Below are 26,316 nucleotides of genomic sequence, written 5' to 3'. Positions count from 1 at the left end.
CCTTGTGACAACTGCTGATCTGAAAAAGGCTTAGTTAAATAAATGTATTTGATTGGTTAGTTCCATCAATCAATCTGTCATTCTCTTTGCAGGAGCCACAGGTGACATCCTGCCAGACTCCCTACCGTCAGTCCCAGGTACCCTGCCTCACTTCATGAAGGAGCCAGAAGATGCCTACATCATCAAGAGCAACCCGATCAAGCTGCTCTGTCGGGCTGTGCCCGCCCTGCAGATCTTCTTCAAGTGTAATGGAGAATGGGTGCACCAGAATGAACATGTGTCCCGGGAGTACATGGATCAGAACACTGGTAAGAATCCATAGAGATCCTATAATCCAAGGGTATTCAAATCCTACCCTGGAGGTCTGGACTGGAGTACTGCTGGTTTTCTTTTACCTGATAATTAATTGCACCTATATTGTGTCCAAGGTCTAAATTGGTCCCTGATTAGAGGGGAAGAATGAAAAAAAAGCAGTGGAACTGGCTTCTAGGTCCAGACTTGAATTTGAGGGCTATAATCCCATAGATATGCTATTTTCTGTAGTTCTGTGTAATGTAATATTTACTCTGTGTAAGATGCATCATTTCTATCGCCTCCCAGTCTAACTACTGCATAGTGAGAGGGCATCTGGATTCACTGTGACCATGTGTGGGATCATGGGCTGGCAAACAGCACCGCATATTTGTTTGGGGAAAATAAGTTCTGACATTTTGTGATTTAAGATAATCTTCAACTTGATACAGTAAGGTACATTTAGCTAACATATTGTTACTACAGATACTTTTCAGTCTATAGGCAGTTGTCTTTTTTAAAGTTTCCAAAGACAGTTAAAGTTAAGCAACAATTAGGCTGATATCCGAAAACATTTCATATATTCTTTACTACATAATTCTATCCGTCACCCGAAATCGGAAAAAAAAAACCACTCCAACTTGCCCTCATAATGTCAACAGGTAATTTGTGAAGTTGTGTTGAAGTTATCATGTAGTGTGATATAAAGGAGATGGTATATTCAGCCCAATTAAACCCCATCAGGCTGGTGTCAGAGAGGGACGTGCAGAACAGACTAGGCATGTGTCACAAATGGCACCCTATTTCCTATATAGTGCACTACTTTTGACCAGGGCCCATAGTGCACTATGTAGGGAATAGGGTGCAATTTTGGATGCACCCTATAGAGCAGGTTGTGTTGATTAGAAGCCTTCACTTTAGTTCTGTTTCCTGAAGGGCTTTCTGGGAGAACACAACTGATGTGACACCTCGTCTGGAATGTGCTCTGATTAGTGGCTTCTCAAAAGCGGAAGGAATCTTTCTGGTATTCATGAAGGTCCCTCTGCAGGAAAGCCTGTTTAATTGCTTCTGGGAGTTCATTATTGTGTGATTGCTGTTCTGTGAAATTGTTGTGTGACTGATAATGGGGGAAATGAAAGTCAGAACTTTGATTATTTTTGCTCTGTGTGAGTCAGGAAGTACATGGGAAAAGTATTAGGGAAAAGTTCACTGTTCTGGTTTTATGCTACGTCCAATGGTTGTTAACAAGAGGCGAGCTAATTCATTTATTTCAGAGATCAGAATGGAGCATTATCTAACAACAACGACAACAAGTGAAGTGCCTGATGTTCTGTTTTAAGTGGTAGGTGGGCTGTGAGCCAAAAATACAGTTGAAGTCAGAAGTTTACATACACCTTAGCCAAATACATTTCAACTCAGTTTTTCACAATTCCTGACATTTAATCCTAGTAAAAATGCCCTGTCTTAGGTCAGTTAGGATCACCACTTTATTTTAAGAATGTAAAAAGTCAGAATAATAGTAGAGAGAATGATTTATTTCAGATTGTATTTCTTTCATCACATTCCCAGTGGGTCAGAAGTTCACATACACTCAATTAGTATTTCGTAGCATTGCCTTTAAATTGTTTAACTTGGGTCAAACGTTTCGGGTAGCCTTCCACAAGCTTCCCACAATAAGTTGGGTGAATTTTGTCCCATTCCTCCTGACAGAGCTGGTTTAACTGAGTCAGGTTTGTAGGTCTCCTTGCTCACACACGCTTTCTCAGTTCTGCCCTCAAATGTTCTATAGGATTGAGGTCAGGGCTTTGTGATGGCCACTCCAATACCTTGACTTTGTTGTCCTTAAGCCATTTTGCCACAACTTTGGAAGTATGCTTGGGGTCATTGTTCATTTGGAAGACCCATTTGCAACCAAGCTTTAACTTCCTGACTGATGTCTTGAGATGTTGCTTCAATATATCCACATCCTTTTTTGTCCTCATGATGCCATCAATTTTGTGAAGTGCACCAGTCCCTCCTGCAGCAAAGCACCCCCACAACATGATGCTGCCACCCCCGTGCTTCACGGTTGGGATGGTGTTCTTCGGCTTGCAAGCCTCACCCTTTTTCTCCAAAAATAACAATGGTCATTATGGCCAAACAGTTCTATTTTTGCTTCATCAGACCAGAGGACATTTCTCCAAAAAGTATGATATTTGTCTTCATGTGAGGTTGCAAACCGTAGTCTGGCTTTTTTATGGCGGTTTTGGAGCAGTGGCTTCTTCCTTTCTGAGCGGCCTTTCAGGTTATGTCGATATAGGACTCGTTTTACTGTGGATGTAGATACCTTTGTACCTGTTTCCTCCAGCATCTTCACAAGGTCCTTTGCTGTTGTTCTGGGATTAATTTGCACTCTTCACACCAAAGTACGTTCATCTCTAGGAGACAGAACGCTTCTCCTTCCTGAGCAGTATGACGGCTGCGTGGTCCTATGGTGTTTATACTTGCTTAATATTGTTTGCACAGATGAACGTGGTACCTTCAGGCGTTTGGAAATTGCTCCCAAGGATGAACCAAACTTGTGGAGGTCTACAATTTTTTTCTGAGGTCTTGGCTGATTTCTGTTGATTTTCCTATGATGTCAAGCAAAGAGGCACTAAGTTTGAAGTTAGGCCTTGAAATACATCCACAGGTACACCTTCAATTGACTCAAATTACAGTAAAATATGTCTATCAGAAGCTTCTAAAGCCATGACATCATTTTCTGGAATTTTCCATGTTGTTTAAAGGCACAGTCAACTTAGTGTATGTAAACTTCTGACCCACTGGAATTGTGATACAGTGAATTATAAGTGAAATAATCTGTTTGTAAACAATTGTTGAAAAAATGACTTGTGTCATGCACAAAGTAGATGTCTTAACCGACTTGCCAAAACAATAGTTTGTTAACAAGAAATTTGTGGAGTGGTTGAAAAACGAGTTTTAATGACTCCAGTGTTTGTAAACGTCCGACTTCAACTGTATGTTGCTAAATGAGGAATTATTGTCATCAAATTCAATTATTTCGTTTTTTAAATGGATACCATGATCTCCAAACCAAGCACTGTATTTTAATAATTATATGTAAATTACCAAAAGAATGCAAATGGCACCCATTGCACTGGGATTGGAGGAAAAAGCTTGTTTTAATGAGAGGTTAAATATCTGTATATGTAGAGGGTCTGACAACCTATTGACCAATTAATGTCTGTTAACTCTACAATAAAGTTCCTCGCTAAACCCATGGGGTAATTCGTTGTCATGTTAACAGTACCATAATGGCTCGTATTGCTTATTTCATAAGGTTAGAAACTTGATATTGTCCTTTTAATTTCATAGTGTCAACGTGTTGTTTTCCTACTGTAAAGGAAGGTATGGTCTTTGAACCCTGAGTAGGTCAGGTCTGATGTAGGATTTGAAAGCAGTTTTGTATTCATTAACTCGGTTCATACTTGTTCAGCTCATCTGCATTCTCAAGTGGATAACCGTCTGCTCGTTGAGCTCCCTCCAGACGGAGCCACCGCCTCCCCACATGGTACTTAACCTAACACATTATCTACACTCTCTCACTACGCAATTTCACAGATTCTGATTCAAGAACGCCCAGTGTTAAAAAAGAAAAGTTCATCCTTTTTACCTCGCTCTGCCTTTAAGCTATATCCGGGGAACAATTATTAACTTTTTTACCATCTCCTGCACTTAACCGCCTGCGGTGTTGCCTTGCCTAGGCTGTAAAACCAACGGGTTCTGCATCAGAAGGAGACCCGAGTGGATTTGCAATTAAAAGAGCCTGACTGAGATTGTCCTGTCCTCACCTCACGCCCGGCATGCTGCATAGCCTGCTAGCTTTATATCAGCACTAAACTCATAACTACCATTGATAACAACATGCTCAACATTGCTTTGTCCTGCCTTGGTAATGGACAGCCAAATTGTGTATTGGATTAGGCCAAGCTAATCAAAGCAGCAGATCTATGATGAATTGGATGTTATTGATTAGGACATGGGCCTTCAATGCCACCAAGAGCACCATGATGATAACATCTCTTATTTACCAAACAGGCTGATGAATCACAGCCACAGATAAGAGGCGCTACAATGCCCTTGAGTTAACCAGACTGAGGCACAGGGAGGAGGGAGGAGAGAGGAGAGCTCAGAGGAGGAGAGGAGAGGAGGAGGGGAGAAGGAGTGGAATGGAGAGAGGAGAGAGGAATGGGGGAGTGGAGAGCGGAGAGGGCAGGGGAGGGGTGAGGACAGTGGAGGGGCGAAGCTTAGATTTGGTCACAGACTAAAGACAGCCAGTGAGTTGAAGTAGTAAGCTGAGAATGTACTGTCACTAAGTGCTGCTTATGGAACTTTTCCTTTCTATTAACCTTCCTACCTCTTACGAAAATCAACTTATCGGGCACAATTTGTCCATGATTAAATGTCTATGGTAATATCAGCAGCAGTGAGAATTCAGTTCAGACTGCACTGGTGTTTTAAACCATGGTATGGAGTGTGTTGACTAGAGATAACCACAGACAGCTGTGCTGAGGCCTTTGGGATGAAGCAGGGTATTGTCAACCTGTCAGTAATTGATTTTTTGATAGGGTCAACATGCCTATACATAATTGAACAGCGGAGAGATTACTGGGAAAAGCATGTCACAGTGGCCTCCGATTTACATCGAGAGCTGCAAGCGATAACGTGTTCTTATAGGTTTAAAATGGATAAATGATTGGATTGGCGTGCTCTCTCCATATTTACATGAGCCTTTTGCTTAGTTCCCTATATTAATTCCCTATTTTTGTCAATGGCTTACCACTAAGAGTGGAGAGCATTGTCGTCTTGAAGACCTTACTGCCTCAATGAATTGGGGAAATACGCACCGGGTTCCGTGTCAGGGAAATATTGGTCCCCAGGGTGTTTGTTTGGTGGAAACTGGTCCACTCCCTCCCATAAGTCTGAGACTAGCGAATCATCACTTGTCTCACAGAGTTACTTGTCTCACATATTCCCAAATGACACCCTGCTCAAAAGTAGTGCACTATATAGACAATAGGGTGCTCCCGAGTGGCGCAGCTGTCTAAGGCACTGCATCTCAGTGCAAGAGGTGTCACTACAGTCCCTGGTTTGAATCCAGGCTGTATCACATCCGGCTGTGATTGGGAGTCCCATAGGGCGACGCACGGGTTTGGCTGGGGTAGGCCGTCATTGTAAATAAGAATTTGTTCTTAACTGACTTGCCTAGTTAAATAAAGGTTAAATAAAACATAAAGATTTGGGACACCGTCACAGGCACTTTGTACTGGAAGAGGGAGGGATCTACAAGAAGGACATATCCTCAATACCGATTAGTTAAAGCAGCCTGTGTAGCTATGTATACAAATTCATTACAAATGAAATGCTGAAATGTCTTGAGTCAATAAGTGAACATTTGCTTATCAAGTCACATGATAAGATGCATGGACTCACTCTGTGTGCAATACTAGTGTTTAACATGATTTTTGAATGACTACCTCTTCGCTGTTCTCCGCACATACAATTATCTGTAAGGTCTCTCAGTCGAGAAATTCATTTCAAACAAAGATTAAACCACAAAGACCAGGGAGGTTTTCCAATGCCTCGCAAAGAAGGGCACCTATTGGAGGATGGGTAAAAACAAAAAAGCAACCTTTGAATATCCCTTTGAGCATGGTGAAGTTATTATTAGGCTTTGGATGGTGTATCAATACACCCAGTCACTACAAAGATACAGGCGTCCTTGTCACGTCCTGACCAGCAGAGGGAGCAATTGTATTAGTTTTGGTCAGGACGTGGCAGGTTTTTGTGTGTTAAGTGTTATGTTGGTGATTGGACTCCCAATTGAAGGCAGGTGTGTTGAGTTGCCTTTGATTGGGAGTCCTATATAGTAGTGTGTGTTTTTCTTTGGGGCGGTGGGTAGTTGTTTTTGCACTGCGTTTTGTGAGCCTGCAAAACTGTTCCTGTTGTTGTGAGTACTGGTTATTGTTTTCCCTGTGGATGCTTTGTGTGTTTTTTCATTAAAAGAATATGAGTATCCACATACCCGCTGCGATTTGGTCTATTCAACACGGCTACACCTGTGACAGTCCTTCCTAACTCGGTTGCCGGAGAGGAAGGAAACTGCTCAGCGATTTCACCATGAAGCCAATTGTGACTTTAAAACAGTTAGAGTTTAATGGCTGTGATAGAAGAAAACTGAGGATGGATCAACAACATTGTAGTTACTCCGCAATACTAACCTAAATGACAGAGTGAAAAGAAGGAAGCCTGTACAGAATAAAAATATTCCTGTTTGCAATAAGGTACTGGAGTAAAACTTCAAAACATTTGGAAAATAAATTAACTTTATGTCCTGAATACAAAGTGTTATGTTTGGGGCAAATCCAACACATCAATGAGTATTGTACCTACCACTCTTCATATTTTCAAGTATGGTGGTGGCTGCATCATGTTATAGGTATGCTTGTCATTGGCAAGGATTAGGGAGCTTTTGTTGTTGATAGAAAGAAACGGAATAGAGCTACGCACAGGCAAAATCCTGGAGATAAACCTGGTTCATTCTGCTTTCCAACAGACACTGGGAGATGAATTCACCTTTCAGCAGGACAATAACCTAAAACACAAGGCCAAATCTACACTGACATTGCTTACCAAGATGACATTGAATGTTCCAGAGTGGCCTAGTTAAATTTGACTTAAATTTACTTAAGTTTATGGCAAAACCTTAAAATGGCTGTCTAGCAATGATCTACAACCAACTTTACAGAGCTTTGTTAAAAAAAAAAAGAATTGTTAAAATAATAATGTGCAAATGTTGTACAATCCAGGTCTGCAAAGCTCTTAGAGACTTACCCAGAAAGACACACAGCTGTAATTGCTGTAAAAGGTGATTCATACATGTATTGACTCAGTGGTGTGAGTATTTGTGTAAATTAGATATTTCTGTATTTCATTGCCAATAAATGTTCTTTCTAAAACATGTTTTCACTTTGTCATTATGGGGCATTGTGTGTGATCACATTTTAATTCCGGCTGTAATACAACAAAATGTGGAATAAGTCAAGGGGTATGAATACTTTCTGATGGCACTGTAAGTATTTATGATGTTATGGATGGACTGCTCCTTTGTATTTGTATTTATTAAGTATCCCTGTTAGCTGTTGCCAAGGCAGCAGCTACTCTTCCTAGGGTCCAGCAACATTAAGGCATACAATTTAAAATATTACATGACATTACATTTCATAACACTTTTCACAATAAGTGTGTTCCCTCAGGCCACTACTCTACAATCACATATCTACAATACAACATCCATGTGTATGTCTGTATAGAGTGCATATCTTATCATGTGTGTGGCTGTGCCTGTGTGTGTCTCTTAACAGTCCCCTCTGTTCCATAAGATATATTTGCATCAGTTTTCTTTTACCGATTCTACTGCTTGTATCAGTTACCTGATGTGGAATAGAGTTCTATGATGCTGTTAAGATCTATGCTTCCCACTACGATCTTTTTTGTTTTTAATTAAGCTAGAAACCTTAGTTGCTACATTAATTATTTTACTTATACATTAATTATACCCATTGATTCTTGAAGAATATAACTTATTAACTGTCATACCGCCATCAAAACCCTAAATATAACCTTGTTTTACTCCAATGTTTGTAAACAATGTAAATCTAAACAAACACTTTATGGCCTGCACATGGTTAAAACTATAATTTTGATATCATGGATGGTCAGTCCTTGCATCCATAGTTCTGTCTATGAATGGTTACATTTTACCAAAACAGAGGCAGGGTGTCTGCTTTGTTATTGTTTAAATTAAAGATTCTAGCTTTAACCTAGTTTAAATCTCCTTCCTTATCAGGTGTAAATAGTCGATATGCTGAAGGGAATCACACACAAATGGGCCCCATATAGACCCATATATTCCATTAGGATTCAATGCCCACGGATTGGAGAAAAATCACTGACCTTTCTTGTTGAGTCTGTGCATAGTGAATGCTATCGTTGGTGAGCAGTGAACAGACAAAGTCGTTGCTGTCTCCTACATAGATTGGAGGCACATGGAGAGTGGCAGGTCCTGGCTGGCCTGGGCACTATGGGGGAAGAGAGGCCTGAGAATAGCAGATAAACAACCCCGGTGGTCACACAGACACACACACCTGCCAGGAAACCCGGCTGTGTCTAATTCCCTGACCATGTTACCTTCCCTCTGTCCTTGTTCACTTCCCTTCATGGAACTCACTGAGACAACTGGTTTGGTGTAAGCAATAGCTCGGCTAGCACCTGGTTTTACACCATATTAGTTTCACATAATATCCAGTCTTGTCAGATCAGTGAAAGAGTGTAAATGAGGGCAGATGGAAGGGAGCAAATTTCTTGAATGAGACACAGGAGAGTCCAGGGGAACAACAGCATACAGGCAGCAAACAGGCAGCATACACGCTGCAAACATTCAGTGACACTATGCTTCCCCCTCAGCAGGGGCCTTAGCCTCACCACACACTCAACCCTCCTATATCATGAATGCTTTTGCCACTCTGTAATGTCCACTAAAGCGAGGATTAATGTTATCTTTGTCCCATGGTTCCTTCGTGACTCCGTTAATGGGGTTGTTAACTGAATGTGCCCAGACAATACAATTCACCTCACACACATACTGTACCTGTATATCAAAGGCTCCTTAGAGGGGGGAAATACATTTTATTTGGTCTTACCTCAGGTTTCAGCTAGTCCGGTGCCGATGGGTTGTGTTGTAAATGTCAACTTTTTTTATCACAGAAAAAGGAGCTTTACCTTTTTTGTTTGGATTACTATTCTGTTTTGACTTCCATGTCAGGCAAGACTGGGTGTATTGGGGTCTGTGTTATATGGAGAGGTCTGAAATTATTGACACCCTTGATAAAGATGAGCAAAAATGACTGTATAAAATAAATAATTCAAATACTGAGATATATTGTAATTAAAATAGTGCGCTATCCACTACTGACGTGCATGGTCAGAGTTCTATTTTCATGTCATTTGGACCAAAGCACCGGTTCCAATCCAAGTGCCAACTCAAACTTCATTCGTTTGTTGGACGATTTGAAAATAGAGCTCTTCACCACACACACCTATGAAACCCTTCTTCCATCGCCAACAGACAACAGTATGACATTGCGTATCGCTTTCCTTATCTACGCACAGATGGAGACAAAACCCAATATGCAAACTTCTCTTCCAATATTTCCTGTATGGGTGGGTGAGGTTTTAGTTATCTTTCCCCTGTTGCAGTACAATGCCTTTTTTTATAGGTTTACTTACTAATTATTTCTGCTTATAATGCCGTTAGTGGGCTGTGTTTATTTTTCCAGACTTTTGATTTCATTTAAATGGGATATTATTTTGTTGAAGATGTATAGAAGAGACTTGGCTCTGTCAGTGTAGTTGGCTGTATTATTAAAGAGTTAAACAGTGAACATTGGGCCTATTTGATGTAGCAGACAAAGGCCTCGTCTGGATATACTGTAGCTGCCTCTCTCTGCAGCGGATAATAAAAGTGGTGCATTGTCAAGTAAATATGTCCCCAAATGCAGGTGAACATTCTGTAATTAAATATTTTGTCTAGTAGATATGTTCGTTAGTGTGTGTTCGTGTCTGTGGGCTGAGAATAAAGGGTATATGATTTCGTAATAGATGTTCTGTATTAATTATGCGATAAGTGCCTGTCATTGTTTTAGATGGGCCTTTTTTAGAGCAGTACCTGCCTTTTATGATCATCATTTATTTGTGGTGACATGACTGTGCTAATGCTGTTTCTCTCCTCAGCTGAGAGGTGTTTTGTCCTTAATTGCACTCAGTGTTCACATGTACCATAGCTGCCTTGGTAGACTGGGATACTCACTTGCACGCACCTCACACATCCACCCACCCACCTACACACACACAATCAACCCCACTGCAGTAAGTCAGAACTCCTTAAAGTGCAAGTGAATGCAAAAAATATAGACTCTGTGGTATTGATATTACTAAAACGTTTATTCAAGTGCCAAAATGAAATAAAAAGTCTAAGTAAGATCATTTGGGTCATAAAGTCAGTATATTCTAAAACAGAGTTTTGTGAGATTTGTTTAACAGGTCGCCATGACTTAAATGAGGGTTAGGTTTTGATTCAAATCCTGCCCACACGGGACCACTGCCTGGCACAGTCTAATCATGGCGGGCAGTAATCAAATCATCCTGATCACAGCTGCCCGGTGTGCTGCAGTGAAAGCTATCCAATTGCTCACCAGAATCAACCTACAACCCGCCCATTTATTTAGAGACAGTCTGGAGCGCCTTAGAAAACAATAGATACAAGACATTGTCGCAAATGTTATGTTGAAAGAATAAGAGTTTTTTTCTAAACGGCTTGGTTTTTCTCCAACTAAAACATCCTCACGCTGGTAAGCTAACCTTGGCATGACACACACAACTTTCATTCAAAGATGGCTACATTTAGAAAGCAGGAAATGCATTACGAGCGAAGCATGGGATTCCCTGACCAATCACGTTCACACTGTCAAGAGGGACAAAAAAACATTACTGCCTGGATACGATATAGAAAACATAACACACCCATATCAAGCCACACCCCCAAGACACATCTAGTTCTTGTTAATGAGCCACCGGAAAAGCGCAGGTGGAATCGGTAAGTCGAGCCCCTCTTTAATGTGGCAGATATTGATGAAGGTTCAAATGATTGCGGTAAGATATGGTCAAATACATCACCATACTTCTCTCTCATTTGTGTGATCAACACTTATTGAAAGCAACAAGATTTCCACACACCCATTTTTAAAGCCAACCCTCCCTTGTGAACAACTTGAGCAGGAAACAGAAAGCCTGGTGTTGACAGGGGCCAGTAACGGGCTCTGAGGGTGGGAGGATGTGTTAAAAGGGAATGCTCATTGGAGACACGCTAGCACACTGTGCAGGTGAAGTAGTGATGGCTAGTGCACTCCAGAGGACCTTTGACTTTGTACTACCCACCACCAAAGAGCCTTCCAGGGGATTCTGGAAGGGAAGTGTAGCTCAGGGCTTCTTTCCAACTGCACCGCAGGGAGACCCAGGGAAGACCCAGACCTGCAGGAGAGTAGGAGGCAGGCATTGATGGGAATTGTAGTGGTTTGAAACACTACAGATAATTGTCTATGTAGAACATATTATGAAGAATAATCAGGTTTGAGCCAATGCAAGCCATGTGCCAGTATAGAGATATATCCTTGTTCCAAATCTCACCTGTTTTTTCACGATGATCCAAGCCCTCTGAAATTGAAGTGGGATCCAGCCTCTTCCTATGCCATTCCTGTTGTCCAACTCAATAAGCTGAGCCATGGCAAGGCAACAGAGCAAGGCCAAAGGGAGAGCAGATTAGCCTTGCTTTGTCCCATCCAACTAGGCTCACACCACCCTAACCTCCATTCTCATTTAAAAAAAAGCCAATAGCCATGGCTTAAGTCTCTCTCTCTCTCTCTCTCTCTCTCTCTCTCTCTCTCTCTCTCTCTCTCTCTGAATAATTCTGCCTTTTGGATGGCTTAGTCACTGGGAGAGCCACTTGGATAAAGAATAAAGCAGTGGGGTGGAAGGAATCAGAGGTTTAGTTTAATAAGTCCTGTCAATGGTGTTCCGCCTGTAAACAAATAGGGGTGACAGATGACAGAGTGTCGAAACTCGGGTCTGTCTCTCAGGCACACCACCTGTCCCGGACGGTTAGTCCTCAAGGAAATGTGCCCCTCAGAGAGACGCCAGAGAGTGCAGGACCTGCCAGCTTCTATTAGCATATTGCTCACAGTGTTTCTTTTTTGGGGGGGATTATGTGCAGTCATTAGTCATGATTTTCTCTCCTGTCTCTTCACCCCCACTCTGTCAATTGCCATATCTCTGCAGGGGAATTATGAATTATGTTTGTCTCACTAAGTGAAGTGCTGGTTGGCTGTAGTGGATTTTTTTGTTCATCTCCAGAGTGGCATGCTCCACGTGTTCCAGTAGAATTCAAATTTGTTTGGAGGATAGCAGGGGACCGAGTTCCAACAACATTTTTGCTGTAAAATCTGTTTGGAGACTAACAGGCAGCTGAGGTTGTTTGTTAACATCATCCATTAACGACTTTCCTCACAGCCTCAACATAATGTAGGCTAGCTGATTTAGTTCTGAGTGGCATGATTGTTCCTATACATACAGCGGACCTTTAAATATGTATCTTGTTCTGTATCTTCAAGCAACAGCATTAATCTAGGGACATGTTCCTGCTGCTATTCAGTGTGGTGTTTAATTATTATGTATTCAAAAGTCTGAAATGCAGTACATGGTGTGCTGGTGTGACTGCCAACGAGCATGTTAGATTAGGCTGCATTTATTGTTGTGTGCAGGAGAGGAAACCCAGAGGAGAGGACAGGGTGCTGAGAGACTAGGGTTATGTCCCAAATGGCACCCTATTGCCTAGTGCACTGTATAGTTCACCAGGTAATAGCCCATACCGCTCTCGTCAAAAGTAGTGCACTGTGTAGGAAATAGGGCGCCATTTGGCACGCAGCCTAGATTGGTATTTTTCTGTCCCAAGCCTCACACGTTACATCTTTTCACTAATCCTGTGTTTGGGAGGGCTGCAGGCTATGGAGGCTCTGAAAAGGAGGAAAGAAAACACATGACAGGTCCCTAAGCCCATGGCTCAGATTAAAAATGGAAGCCTTTATCAATACAGAACTATATAACAGGTCTGCAAAGATTTCAGCTGGGGAGGTTTATGTTGCGACACTAAGAGGATTTCATAGGGAGACTCCATTGGTACGGACATGCTTTAATGTGCTTGTTCTAAAAATGTGCTGGGTTTGAATTGTGCTTGCTATGCTTGTGTAACTACGGTTCATGCCAGGGGTACTCAACTCTTACCCTACGAGGTCCGGAGCCTGCTGGTTTTCTGTTCTACCTGATAATAAATTGAAACCACCTGGTGTTCCAGGTCTAATGCGGTCCCTGATTAGAGGTGAACAATGAAAAAATGCAGTGGAACAAGCTTGGAGGTCCAGTTGAGTTTGAGGGGTTAATACTCTGTGTTATTGTGTCAGGGTAACCTTTATTTATTTACCCCTTTTTTTGTGATATCCAATTGGTAGTTACAGTCTTGTCCAATCACTGCAACTGCTGTACGGACTCTGGAGAAGCAAAGGTCGAGAGCCATGCGTCCTCTGAAACACAACCCTACTAAGCTGCACTGCTTCTTGACACACTGCTCGCTTAACCCGGAAGCCAATCGCACCAATGTGTCGGAGGAAACACCGTCTAACTGGCGTCCGAGTCAGTGTGCATGCGCACCGGCCCGCCACAGGAGTTGCTAGAGCGCGATGGTATAAGGACACCCGGCCGGCCAAACCCTCCCCTAACTCGGACTATGCTGGGCCAATTGTGTGCCGCCTCATGGGTCTCCCGGTCGCAGCCCGCTGCGACACAGCCCGGGATCGGACCCGGATCTGTAGTGACGCCTCTAGCACTGTGACGCAGTGCCTTAGATCACTGCACTACTCAGGAGGCTGTCATTGTAACTGCTACATCAGAGTTTTCCAACTCCAGTCCTCCAGTACCCCCAACAGTACATATTTGTGTTGTGGCCCCAGACAAACACACCCAAATCTAATTGTCAACTAATCATCAAACCCTTGACAAGTTGAATTGGGTATTTTTGTCCGGGACTACAACAAAAAGTTGCGGGTAGAGGACCGTAGTTGGGAAACACTGCTGTACATATTGTATTCTTTTTGAAGCAGTTCTGATGTGAAGCTTTTAGTGGGGATGATGATGCTCAAGCCGAGGGTCTCCCAACCCTCTCCTCAGGGAACACCTGATTAACTGGCACACCTGATTTAATTAGTCAACTTATCCACAAGCCTTTGACTAATTTAATCAGGTGTGCCAGTTTAGGTTAAAAACAAAAATATAAAATGTGTTGGGGGGGGGGGGGGGGGGGGCAGAGGAGAAGGTTGGGAAACCCTGCTCTAACCACACTATTTTACCACACTATTGATTAGAACTACCAGACAGCTATGTGTATAGTAAATATTTTATCCAGTCCCATCCCACTCTCCCTTAAAGATCTCTCAACAACAGTTAGGACACTCTAAGCACTCTAAGGATTCCAAGGACTGAGTGCCAGAGGTCCTGTACATGTTCTCGGTACATTGTTTCTTTCTCCAAAGAACATTTGATCCAGAAAGTAACATCACTTACTGGCTGTTTCTTTATTTTAAAAAAAAAACACTTGATGCAGACAGTAACATCACTTACTAGCTGTTTCTTTCTGCAAAGAACATTTGAACCAGACAGTAAAATCACTTACTGGCTGTTTCATTATTTAATAACACTTGATCCAGACAGTAAAACTACTTACTGGTTGTTTCTTTATTTAAATAACAGTCGATCCAGACAGTAACATCACTTACTGGCTGTTTCTTTCCCCCATGCAGGGCTGAAGGTGCGTGAGGTGTTGATCAACGTGTCCCGTCAACAGGTGGAGGACTTCCACGGCCCAGAGGACTACTGGTGTCTATGTGTGGCCTGGAGCCACCTAGGCACCTCCAAGAGCCGCAAGGCCACGGTCCACATCGCATGTGAGTAGCCTACTACAGTATTGTATCACCCATAGTAGTTTTTCCCAATACTATTCCTGTGGACCCAAAGGGGTGCACATTTTGTTTTTTGTTCTAGCACTTTATTCTTGATTCAACTAACCAACTCATCAAGCCTTTAGTTTAATCAGGTGGGTTAGTGCTAGAGAAAAAACTAAAATGTGCACCCTTTTTGGTCCCCAGGACCAGGATTAGGAAACTGACCCATAGAACTTACCTGGTAAAATAAGGGTTCAATTAAAAAAAATAATGACCTGAAATGATATTCAGGTCAGTTATGCCATTGTGGGTGGACTGGTGTCATTGAGTGTCCCCGTGAGTTTACCAGTCAAATTTCCATGGTCAGAGACCGAGTTTCTATGTCCGTTCCACTCATTGTATTTATAAAGCACCTCAGTCTCACATTATGGCTAGTGGCCAAAACTGCACTGCAGGATTGGATGGATAGAAAAGCCGACGTGCAACTTAGCAAAAAAATTATCCCCCATGACATATACTTTTAAGTTTAATGGGCATATTATGTATGAATATGTACTCATCAGCCAGTACAGTCTATCCTCCAAATAACCTTGGCAACCTGCAGACAGATGGAGCTGGGGAGGCAGAAAGGAAATGAGACCACCTCCTGGTTCATTCAGACTTGTTCCTCACTCCCAAGGTTGATGTCGTGTCCAAACTAAGGGCAGGGTAAGGCAGGGAGAGTCAGTGGCAAGTGGTGTTAGTGATGGGGAGATTGAGGGCAGGCTGGGCATGGGGTGGACTGACAGCAGGGTGTTATCTCCCCACACAGACCTGAGGAAGAACTTTGAGCAGGACCCCCAGGGGAAGGAAGTTCCAATCAAAGGGATGATTGTGCTGCACTGCCGCCCCCCAGAGGGAGTGCCAGCAGCAGAGGTAAGACCCCAGCTTCCCAGCTCTTAACAGTTATGACCCCTCCAACAGGGTGGGAGCCTCTCTGTGCAGGGAAACAGCTTACCTTACACTCCAGGCTGTTGAGAGGCTCTAGAATAGAGCGTTTCAACTCTTATGCAGCAAGGGGAAAACTGTCTGCTTTGAACACATATTTATTCCCGACTGTGTTGTGTCAGCGGTAGGCATACACTACACACTGTGATTTTTTTTATGATGACAGTGTTATTGGATGCACTGTTCAAAATTAATGTGCATACAGTATTATTTAAATGCAGTGTCTAGAGTTAATCAGTATGAACTATAGCTCTGTGGTGCATGTGTGGGTTTGAGTGGATTTTGGCTGTGGGTAACCTGTGAGTTATGAATTATTCAGCGTGAAGAGGATGGTGGGGTGATGCCAGCCTGGTTTGCGTACCAAATCGCACCCTATTCCTCATGTAGTGCACTACTTTCAATCAGAGCCCTATGGGCCCTGGTCAAACCCCAAATGGAATATGGTTCCATTTGGGATGCAGTGTCAGGCGGCTCAAGGAAGCAGGAGGGGTGAAGTCAAGCGCAGGAGACACAAGTCCGTGAACACACGTTTAATAAGTATCCACACTTGTCCAAAACAGGTAGGGCAGGGCGACAATACAAAATGCCCATAAACAGCCCGAACACAGTGGAGGGACGCAGCCCAAAACACTGCATAAAACACACTGGCAGAGGAAAAACACCTGTTCCCCAGACTAAAGTCCTGACGCAAAATAATCACACACAAAAAACAAACCTACACAGAAAGACTAAATAACCCCCCCACTAATGAACTAATACAAAACAGGTGTGTACCTAACCTAGACCTAACCAACAGAAAATGAAACAGAGGATCGGTGGCAGCTAGTAGGCCGGCGACGACGACCGCCGAGTGCCGCCCCGGCGAGGAGGGGCACCACCTTCCGTCGATGTGGTGACAGTACACCCCAGACGCGCGGCTCCCGCAGCGCGCCGACGCCGGCCTCGAGGACGCCCCGGAGTGCGAGGCGCAGGGCGATCCGGATGGAGGCTGTGGAACTCCCGTATCAGCAATGGGTCCAAGATGTCCTCCACCGGTACCCAGCACCTCTCCTCCGGACCGTACCCCTCCCAGTCCACGAGGTACTGTTGGCCCCTCACCCGGCGCCTGGAGTCCAAGATGGACCGGACTGTGTACGCCAGGGCCCCCCCGATGTCCAGGGGGGGTGGAGGGACCTCCTGCACCTCGGTGTCCTGCAGTGGACCAGCTACCACCGGCCTGAGGAGAGACACATGAAACGAGGGGTTAATACGTTAATAATAAGGACTCTGTAACCTGTAACACACCTCGTTTATTCTCCTCAGGACTTTTAATGGCCCCACAAACCGCGGACCCAGTTTCCGGCAGGCAGGTGGAGGGGCAGGTTCCGGGATGAGAGCCAGACTCTCTCCCCTGGGGTAAACACGGGGGCTTCACTGCGGCGGCGGTCAGCGCTCTCCTTTTGTCATCCCCTGGCCCGTTCCAGGGAATCCTGAATGGCGTTCCAGGTCTCCTTAGAGCGCTGGACCCAGTCCTCCACCGCAGGGGCCTCCGTCTGGCTCTGATGCCAGGGCACCAGGACCGGCTGGTAACCCAACACACACTGAAAAGGCAACAGGTTGGTAGAGGAGTGGCGAAGAGAGTTCTGAGCCATCTCGGCCCATGGCACGAACTTCGCCCACTCCCCTGGCCGGTCCCTGCAGTAGGACCGCAGAAACCTGCCCACATCCTGATTAATCCTCTCTACCTGCCCATTACTCTCGGGGTGAAAACCTGAGGTCAAACTGACTGAAACCCCCAGTCGCTCCATAAACGCCCGCCACACCCGGGACATGAACTGGGGGCCTCGATCAGAGACGATGTCCTTAGGCACCCCGTAGTGCCGGAAGACGTGGGTGAATAGAGCCTCCGCGGTCTGCAGGGCCGTAGGAAGACCAGGTAAGGGGAGCAGACGGCAGGACTTAGAGAACCGATCCACAATAACCAGGATCGTGGTGTTCCCCTGAGACGGCGGGAGGTCGGTGAGGAAATCCAACAACAGGGGGGACCATGGTCGCTGTGGAATGGGGAGGGGCTGTAATTTCTCTCTAGGCATGTGCCTAGGAGCCTTACACTGGGCACACACCGAACAGGAGTAGACATAGCGCCTCACGTCCTTCACCAAGGTGGGCCACCAGTATTTCCCGCTAAGACCACGCACCGTCCACTCAATCCCTGGGTGACCCGAGGAGGGTAGCGTGTGCGCCCACCGGATCAACCGATCGTGGACACCGAGCGGGACGTACTTACAACCCACGGGACCTTGAGGGGGAGTAGGTTCTGCCTGTAATGCCCGCTCGATATCCGCCTCCACCTCCCAGACCACCGGTGCCACCAGGCAGGAGGCTGGAAGTATGGGAGTGGGATCGGTGGACCGTTCCTCGTCGTCATGGAGACGAGACAGTGCGTCAGCCCTAGTGTTCCGGGAACCTGGGATGTACGAAATCGTAAACTGAAATCTCGTAAAGAACATAGCCCACTTGGCTTGACGAGGGTTCTGTCTCCTCGCCGCCCGGATGTACTCCAGATTACGGTGGTCGGTCCAGATGAGAAAAGGGTGACGCGACCCCCTCAAGCCAATGTCTCTACACCTTCAGGGCTCTTACCACAGCCAGCAACTCCCTGTCCCCCACATCATAGTTACGCTCCGCCGGACTCAGCTTCTTAGAGAAGAAAGCACAGGGGCAAAGCTTCGGGGGCGTGCCCGAGCACTGTGATAGCACGGCTCCTACCCCAGCCTCGGACGCGTCCACCTCCACTATGAATGGCAAAGAGGGATCCGGATGCGCCAGCACTGGAGCATCGGTAAACAGAGCCTTCAGGCGACTAAAACCCCTGTCCGCCTCCGCCGACCACCGCAACCGCACCGGCCCCCCTTCATCAGTGAGGTAATGGGAGCCGCCACCTGCCCAAAGCCCCGGATAAACCTCCGGTAGTAATTGGCAAACACCAAGAACCGCTGCACCTCCTTCACAGTGGTGGGAGTCGGGCGAATTACCCACGGCCGAAATGCGGTCACATTCCATCACCACCCCGGATGTGGAAATGCGATACCCCAGAAAAGAGATGGCTGGTTTGGAGAACTCACATTTCCAGCCTTGACGTATAGGTCATACTCCAACAGTCGCTCAAGGACTTTACGCACCAGAGACACATACGCGCCGTGTGTGGTGGAGTAGATCAGAATGTCGTCGATGTACACCACCACACCCTGACCGAGCACGTCCCGGAGAATCTCGTCCACAAAGATTGGAAGACGGCGGGAGCATTCTTTAACCCATACGGCATAACGAGGTACTCATAATGGCCAGATGTGGTACTAAATGCAGTTTTCCACTCGTCCCCCTCTCGGAGCATCATGGTCACCTAATAATCCCCAGTTTCCAATTGGCGCATTCATCCCCCTCCTCTCCCCTGTAACTATTCCCCAGGTCGTTGCTGCAAATGAGAACGTGTTCTCAGTCAACTTACCTGGTAAAATAACGGATAAAATTTGGATGGCTGAATGTATCCCTGCCTCAAGGACTCAGTGACGAATGTCTCCATAGCCACTGTCTCCTCCTGAGACAGGGGATACACGTGACTCCGGGGAAGTGCAGCGTCCACCTGGAGGTGTATCGCACAGTCTCCTTGTCGATGAGGTGGTAATTGAGTCGCCTTCGTTTTACTGAAGGCGATAGCCAAATCGGCATACTCTGAGGGAATGTGCACGGTAGAGACTTGGTCTGGACTATCCACCGTAGTCGCACCGATGAAAACCCCTATGCATCTGCCCGAGCACTCCTTCGACCACCCCTTAAGAGCCCTCTGTCTCCACGAAATGTTAGGGTTGTGAGTGGCTAGCCAGGGGATCCCTAGTACCACCGGAAACGCTGGGGAATCAATGAGAAAGAGACTGATACTCTCCTCATGACCCCCCCCCCCCCGCATTACCATGACCAGTGGCATAGTGACCTCCCTGACCAGCCCTGACCCTAGTGGTCGACTGTCTAAGGCGTGCACGGGGAAGGGTTGTTTCCACCTGAACCAGGGGAATCCCTAACTTAGTGGTGACCCCACGGTCCATAAAACTCCCCGCCGCACCTGAATCGACTAGCGCCTTAAGCCGGGAGTGAGGGGAAAACTCAGGAAAGGAAACTAACGCATGCATGTGACTGACAGGGGGCTCTGGGTGAGGCTGGTGCTGACTCACCTGAGATGTCGAAGGAGTGCTCTGCCTGCCCTCTGGACTCCCAGGCGAGCTCCTCCAGCACCGGTCGACAGTGTGCCCTCTACGACCACAGTGGGTGCAGGAGAGGGCTCCCCCCCCCCAGTCTTCCTGGCTGCAGCCCCCCCTATCTCCATAGGCGTTGGAGCAGGAGGGCTGGGAGGTGGAATGAGCAGGGCCCGGTTCGGACGCCCGTGGGCGGCCAGCAGGTTGTCCAGTCGGATGGACAGGTCAATAAGCTGGTCCAGGGTGATGGTTGTGTCCCGACAAGCTAACTCCCGGCGGACGTCCTCCCTTAGGCTTCAACGGTAGTGATCTATAAGGGCCCTCTCATTCCACCCCGCTCCAGTGGCCAGGGTCCGGAACTATAAAGCAAAGTCCTGCGCGCTCCTTGTCTCCTGTCTCAGGTGAAACAGTCGCTCACCCGCCGCTTTACCCTCCAGGGGATGATCGAACACTGCACGGAAGTGGCGGGTGAACTCCGGGTAGTGGTCCCTGGCTGAGTCCGGACTGTCCCAAACGGCATTGGCCCATTCCAGGGCTCTACCCGTGAGACACGAGACGAGGACGCTGACACTCTCCTCTCCCGAGGGAGGGGGATGGACGGTCGCCAGGTATAACTCCAGCTGGAGTAGGATACCCTTACACCCAGCGGCCGTCCCATTGTACTCCCTCGGGGGCGCGAGTTTAACCCAGCTGGTACTGGGTGCTGTCGGCGCTGGTAGAGGTACAGGCTGTTGAGCAGCCGCGTTAGTGGGGGCGGGAGCGCTTCGGTCCCAGCTCTCCAGGCGCGCCAACACCTGGTCCATGGCGGTGCCCAGCCGGTGGAGGATGGCGGAGTGTTGGGCAACCCTTTCCTCCATGGACGGGGTTGGTGCTGAGGCTCCTGCTGACTCCATCAGTTAGGTGTGTGATTCTGTCAGGCGGCTCAAGGAAGCAGGAGGGGTGAAGTCAAGCGCAGGAGACACAAGTCCATGAACACACGTTTAATAAGTATCCACACTTGTCCAAAACAGGTAGGGCAGGGCGACAATACAAAATGCCCATAAACAGCCTGAACACAGTGTAGGGACGCAGCCCAAAACAGGAAAAACACCTGTTCCCCAGACTAAAGTCCTGACGCAAAATAATCACACACAAAAAACAAATCTACACAAAGACTAAATAACCCCCCAACTAATGAACTAATACAAAACAGGTGTGTACCTAACCTAGACCTAACCAACAGAAAATGAAACAGAGGATCGGTGGCAGCTAGTTGGCCGAGCGCCGCCCGGGCGAGGAGGGGCACCACCTTCCGTCGATGTTGTGACATGCAGACTAAGCTGAGAAGAGCCCAGAATCTCTTCTCCAGTCCTTTGTCAACATAAATGAGCCCAGCCAGAAGTGAAAACTGTATAACACAGAGCAGGCGTTCACAGCCCAGACCATTCCATTGTACAGTACCCACCTCTTCATGAAATATTGAGATTGCAAGTGTAGTGTGAGGTTTTTGGGAGCCTTTTTTCGGCAGGCTGGCTGACTATGGGATGGATGCTGCTCCCGCTCCTGCTCACTCCACTCCCAGCTGTAATAGAATGTGAGTTGGTATCTTTGATGCACTGTAAACATCCCTCTGGAGGAACGTGTTCAGAAACTCCTTCAGTCAGCAATGATGTCGAGGCGAACTAATAAGTCGCTCAGAATTGGATACATTTTGCATCATTGTGGCTGAGACCGCTTATATAAGCCTGTGCCTGGCACTTTGGGAGAGGCTGGGATTGTCTCCTAGCTCGGCTCTCTGGAACATTACTTGCATAAGGGAAATGTGACACTGGAGTTACTGCTCTGCTCTCAACTTGGCTCTCCATCTCACTTCTCTCTACAAATTGTTTCAGGCACACATTTTCAAGTGAGGCAAATAAGTGAGTTGCTTTGAAAACACACTGCATTTTGGCATTTTATTCTCATTCAAATCAGATATCTATGGACATTGCAAATGTGCTGAAGCAAAGAGCAAGCCAATACTCTTAATTTTACATTTAAGACTAAGTTTCAGAGGTCGTTTTTAATTTTCACTTCATAAGGGGTTTCATTAAAATATAAATCCAACTTCAATCATTGAGGTAACCAAGCACATTAGGAATAGAAGGAGAAGTATAAAATTATATATTCCTATCCACCCCAAGAATAATAATACAGCCTACTCATACCACTTTTATTTTGTTTGATCTGCCATCTGTTGGAATTATTTTTAGCATTTTAGCACCGCAGCAGAGGTTAGCGAAGTTAACAAAGTCAAAAATGTGTGAGAGAATAATTGACTGTGGTTTCCTATTTTTTCATCATAACACATTTACTCTTGTATTAAAGAAGTAATGAATATTTGAATGAGGAGTGTGAATATGGTTTAGATGTATAACATTTCAAATCATTCTGACTGGAGCCAACATCAGATAACCTTGAATAATGAACCCATTCTAGGATCATCTGAAAGGAAAGTGAAATGAACAGCCAAACTCTAAACCACCACACTTAATTTATGTAAATAAAAGAAAATATCTTAATGTGAAATGAAACGCATTGAACAGTCTCAGAAATGGGAACCCAGACCATGACACAAAATACTGAACAATTTCAGGGCCGCGTCCCAAATGGCACCCTATTCCCTAGTGGTACTACTTTTGACCAGGGCCCATGGTGCACTACATAAGGTATCATCTGGGATGCACAAGATAATAATTCCAAGTGTTTCAAATGTAATTATTCATAAATGGAGAAAAAAATCACATTTTAAATCACAGAGAAAAGAACACTGGCGTGCTGCTGTGTGATTATTTGTACGACATGCTACCTCCATTACTGCTTTTGACTAATTTAGCCAATTGAAGTGAAAAGGAACAAAAGGCACTAAAACAGCTTGTTAAACTCTTAGTGCATTTCCATTGTGGCAAACAAGAAATATATTACATTCGACATGTAATTGCCTTCCTTTCTTGTTAGTTTCTTCCAAAATACACAGACTTTACTATTGCCATCAAAGTAATTGTAAATGGGTGATACTATTGATTCACTGTAACTAATTTCAGTGAATATGCTACATTTTGCTACAAAACCATTCCACATTCAACCTTATGTGCTCGCTTCGAGGCAAGCAACACTGAACCATGCATGAGAGCACCAGCTGTTCCCGCCCACTTTGATCTTGCTCTCCGATGTCTAAATGACTATCGCCCCGTAGCACTCACATCTGTAGACATGAAATGCTTTGAAATGCTGGCCATGGCACACATCAACATCATCCCAGACACCCTGAAACCACTACAATTCACATACCGCCCTAACAGATCCACAGATGACGCAATCTCTATTGCATTCCACACAGCCTTCTCCCACCTGAACAAGAGGAACACCTATGTGAGAGTGCTGTTCATTGATTACAGCTCAGTGTTCAACAACATAGCGCCCTCCAAGCTCATCACTAAACTCAGGACCCTGGGAATAAACACCTCCCTCTGCAACTGGATCTTGGACTACCAAAACATTTCTGCAGTATTGAAGGTCCCAAGAACACAGCGGCCTCCATCATTCTTAAATGGAAGAAGTTTGCAACCACAAAGACTTCCTAGAGGTTGCCGCCTGGCTAAACTGAACAATCGGGGTTGAAGGGCTTTGGTCAGGGAGGTGACCAAGAACCCTCTGACAGAGCTCCAGAGTTCCTCTGTGGTGATGGGAGAACCTTACAGAAGAACAATCATTTTTGCAGCACTCCACCAATCAGGCCTTTATGGTGGAGTAGCCAGACGGAAGCCACTCCTCAATAAAAGGCACATGACAACCCACTTGGAGTTTGCCAAAAGGCACCTAAAGACTCGCAGACCATGAGAAACAAGATTGTCTGGTCTGATGAAACCAAGATTGAACTCTTTGCTCTGAATGCCAAGTAGCACGTCTGGAGGAAACCTGGCACCATCCCTACTGTGAAGCATGGTGGTGGCAGCATCATGCTGTGGAGATGTTTTTCAGAGGCAGGGACTGGGAGACTAGTCAGGATCGAGGGAAAGATGAACAGAGCAAAGTACAGAGAGATCCTTGATGAAAACCTGCTCCAGAGCACTCAGGACATCAGACTGGGCCAAAGTTCACCTTCCAACAGGACAACGATCCTAAGCACACAGCTAATACAACGTAGGAGTGGCTTCAGGACAAGCCTCTGAATGTCCTTTAGAGGCCCAGCCAGAGCCCGGACTTGAACACTATCGAACATCTCTGGAGAGACATTAAAATAGCTGTGCAGTGACGCTCTCCATCCAACCTGACAACGCTTTAGTGGATCCGTAGAGAAGAATGGGAGAAACACCCAAAATACACAGGTGTGCCAATTTTGTACCCAAGAAGACTTGAGGCTGTTATCACTGCCAAAGATGCTTCAGCAAAGTACTGAGTAAAGGCTCTGAATACTTATGTAAATGTGATATTCCCATTTTTTATTTTTAATACATTTGTAAAACTGTCTAAAAAACTATTTTTGCTTTACGTTAAAGCCTTATTTTAGAATAAGGCTGTAACGTAACAAAATGTGGAAAATGTCAAGAGATCTGAAAACTTTCCGAATGCACTGTATATACACTACATTACTAAAAGTATGTGGACACCTGCTCGTTGAACATCTAATTCCAAATTCATCGGCATTAATCTGGAGTTGGTCTTCTCTTTGCTGCTATAACAGCCTCCACTGTTCTGGGAAGGCTTTCCACTAGACTTTGGAACATTGCTGCGGGGACTTGCTGCCATTCAGCCACAAGCATTAGTGAAGTCGGCACTGATGTTGGGCGATTAGGCCTGGCTCACAGTCGCCGTTTCAAATCATCCCAAAGGAGTTCAATGGGATTGAGGTCCGGGCTCTGTGCAGGCCAGTCAAGTTCTTCCACACCAATCTAAACAAACCATTTCTGTGTTGACCTCTCTTTGTGCATGGGGGCATTGTCATGCTGAAACAGGAAAGGGCCTTTGACGAACTGACTTCTTGATAAGGTGGCATCCTACGACGATCCCACATTGAAAGTCACTGAGCTTTTCAGTAAAGCCATTCTACTGCCAATTGTCTATGGAGATTGCATGCCTGTGTGCTCGATTTTTATACACCTGTCAGCAACGGGTGTGGCTGAAATAGCCGAATTCACTAACTTGAAGGGGTGTCCACATACTTTTGTGTGTATAAATGTATGTATGTATGTATGTATGTATGTATGTATGTGTGTGTGTGTGTGTGTGTGTGTGTGTGTGTGTGTGTTTGTGTGTGTGTGTGTGTTATATAGTGGCCATATCTACCTCAATTACCAAGTTATCGTTACTCATTGTGTATTTATTCCTTGTGTTATGATTTTTCTATTCTGTCAACAACAACAAAAATCTCTCTGCATTTTTGGGAAGGGCCCGTAAGTAAGCATCTCACCTGTTGTTTACGAAGGATGTGACAAATACAATTTGATTTGATTATTTGATTTTATTATGTGCCCTCATGCTTCTTTCCAATTCCCTAGCTCTGCTCCCTCTGTTAATTCCGCACAGGTCAGAGCAAGCTCTCCAAGAGAAAATTATGAGTTTCGTTATTAAGCCAAGCAATTACGTTCCCCAGTGTGGTCGGGCAGTGCAGTAAAGAGCTCAATTTTCTTTCCTAAGATAAGACAGATCTGGGTGGAATAGTATTGTGGTGCTGCCACGTTGCTCAGGGGAGGAGAGGCAGCATTTGTGAAGCAACAGGAAGGTGGGCTGGCTACACAACCGTGCTTTGTCTTCCCTATCTTTTTTGATTAACCCTCCTGAGTGGCAAACACATTAGCGGTGGAGATAGCTCCGACACAGCCCTCCCCTCCCCTGTCTGCATGTATGTCTGGTTCACACAGATATGAACACACAGAGGCATGCAAAGTTCAAAGCCTTTGATTCGGCTCAGTCTGTGTGTGTGTGTGTGCATCTTTGTGCGTGTGTGTGTGCGGGTGCGTCTTTGTGCATGTGTGTGTACATCTCTGTTCGTACACCTCGGGCTGGATTACTAACACACTTGGCGTTGGCTACTGACTCAGTGTTCAGTGGGGCTACATGGCATCTCCCAGTCCCTGGGGCTCGTCTGTCATAGTTGTTTAATTCATGTAATTGTCTTGATGAGATACACAGGAATGAAAAAAGTT

General features: G+C 45.5%; 1 protein-coding gene across 2 annotated transcripts in view; it reads left to right on the top strand.

The window, feature by feature from the left end:
- The window catches only part of LOC106580525 (netrin receptor UNC5D), a 209,898-nt gene that overhangs the window by 121,974 nt on the left and 61,608 nt on the right, over positions 1-26,316 (top strand). For both annotated transcript variants that reach the window (XM_014161694.3, XM_014161693.3), the window contains exons 2-4: positions 93-308; positions 14,796-14,939; positions 15,748-15,851. In XM_014161694.3, coding sequence (XP_014017169.2) covers positions 93-308; positions 14,796-14,939; positions 15,748-15,851 — 464 coding nt within the window. The remainder of the gene's footprint in view (positions 1-92; positions 309-14,795; positions 14,940-15,747; positions 15,852-26,316) is intronic.

This window comes from Salmo salar, chromosome 20 (assembly GCF_965601325.2).
Source record: "Salmo salar chromosome 20, fSalSal1, whole genome shotgun sequence".
In the NCBI taxonomy this organism is placed as follows: Eukaryota; Metazoa; Chordata; class Actinopteri; order Salmoniformes; family Salmonidae; genus Salmo; species Salmo salar.
The sequence above is the reverse complement of the archived record's forward strand: the minus strand, read 5'-3'. Positions and strand labels throughout refer to the sequence as shown.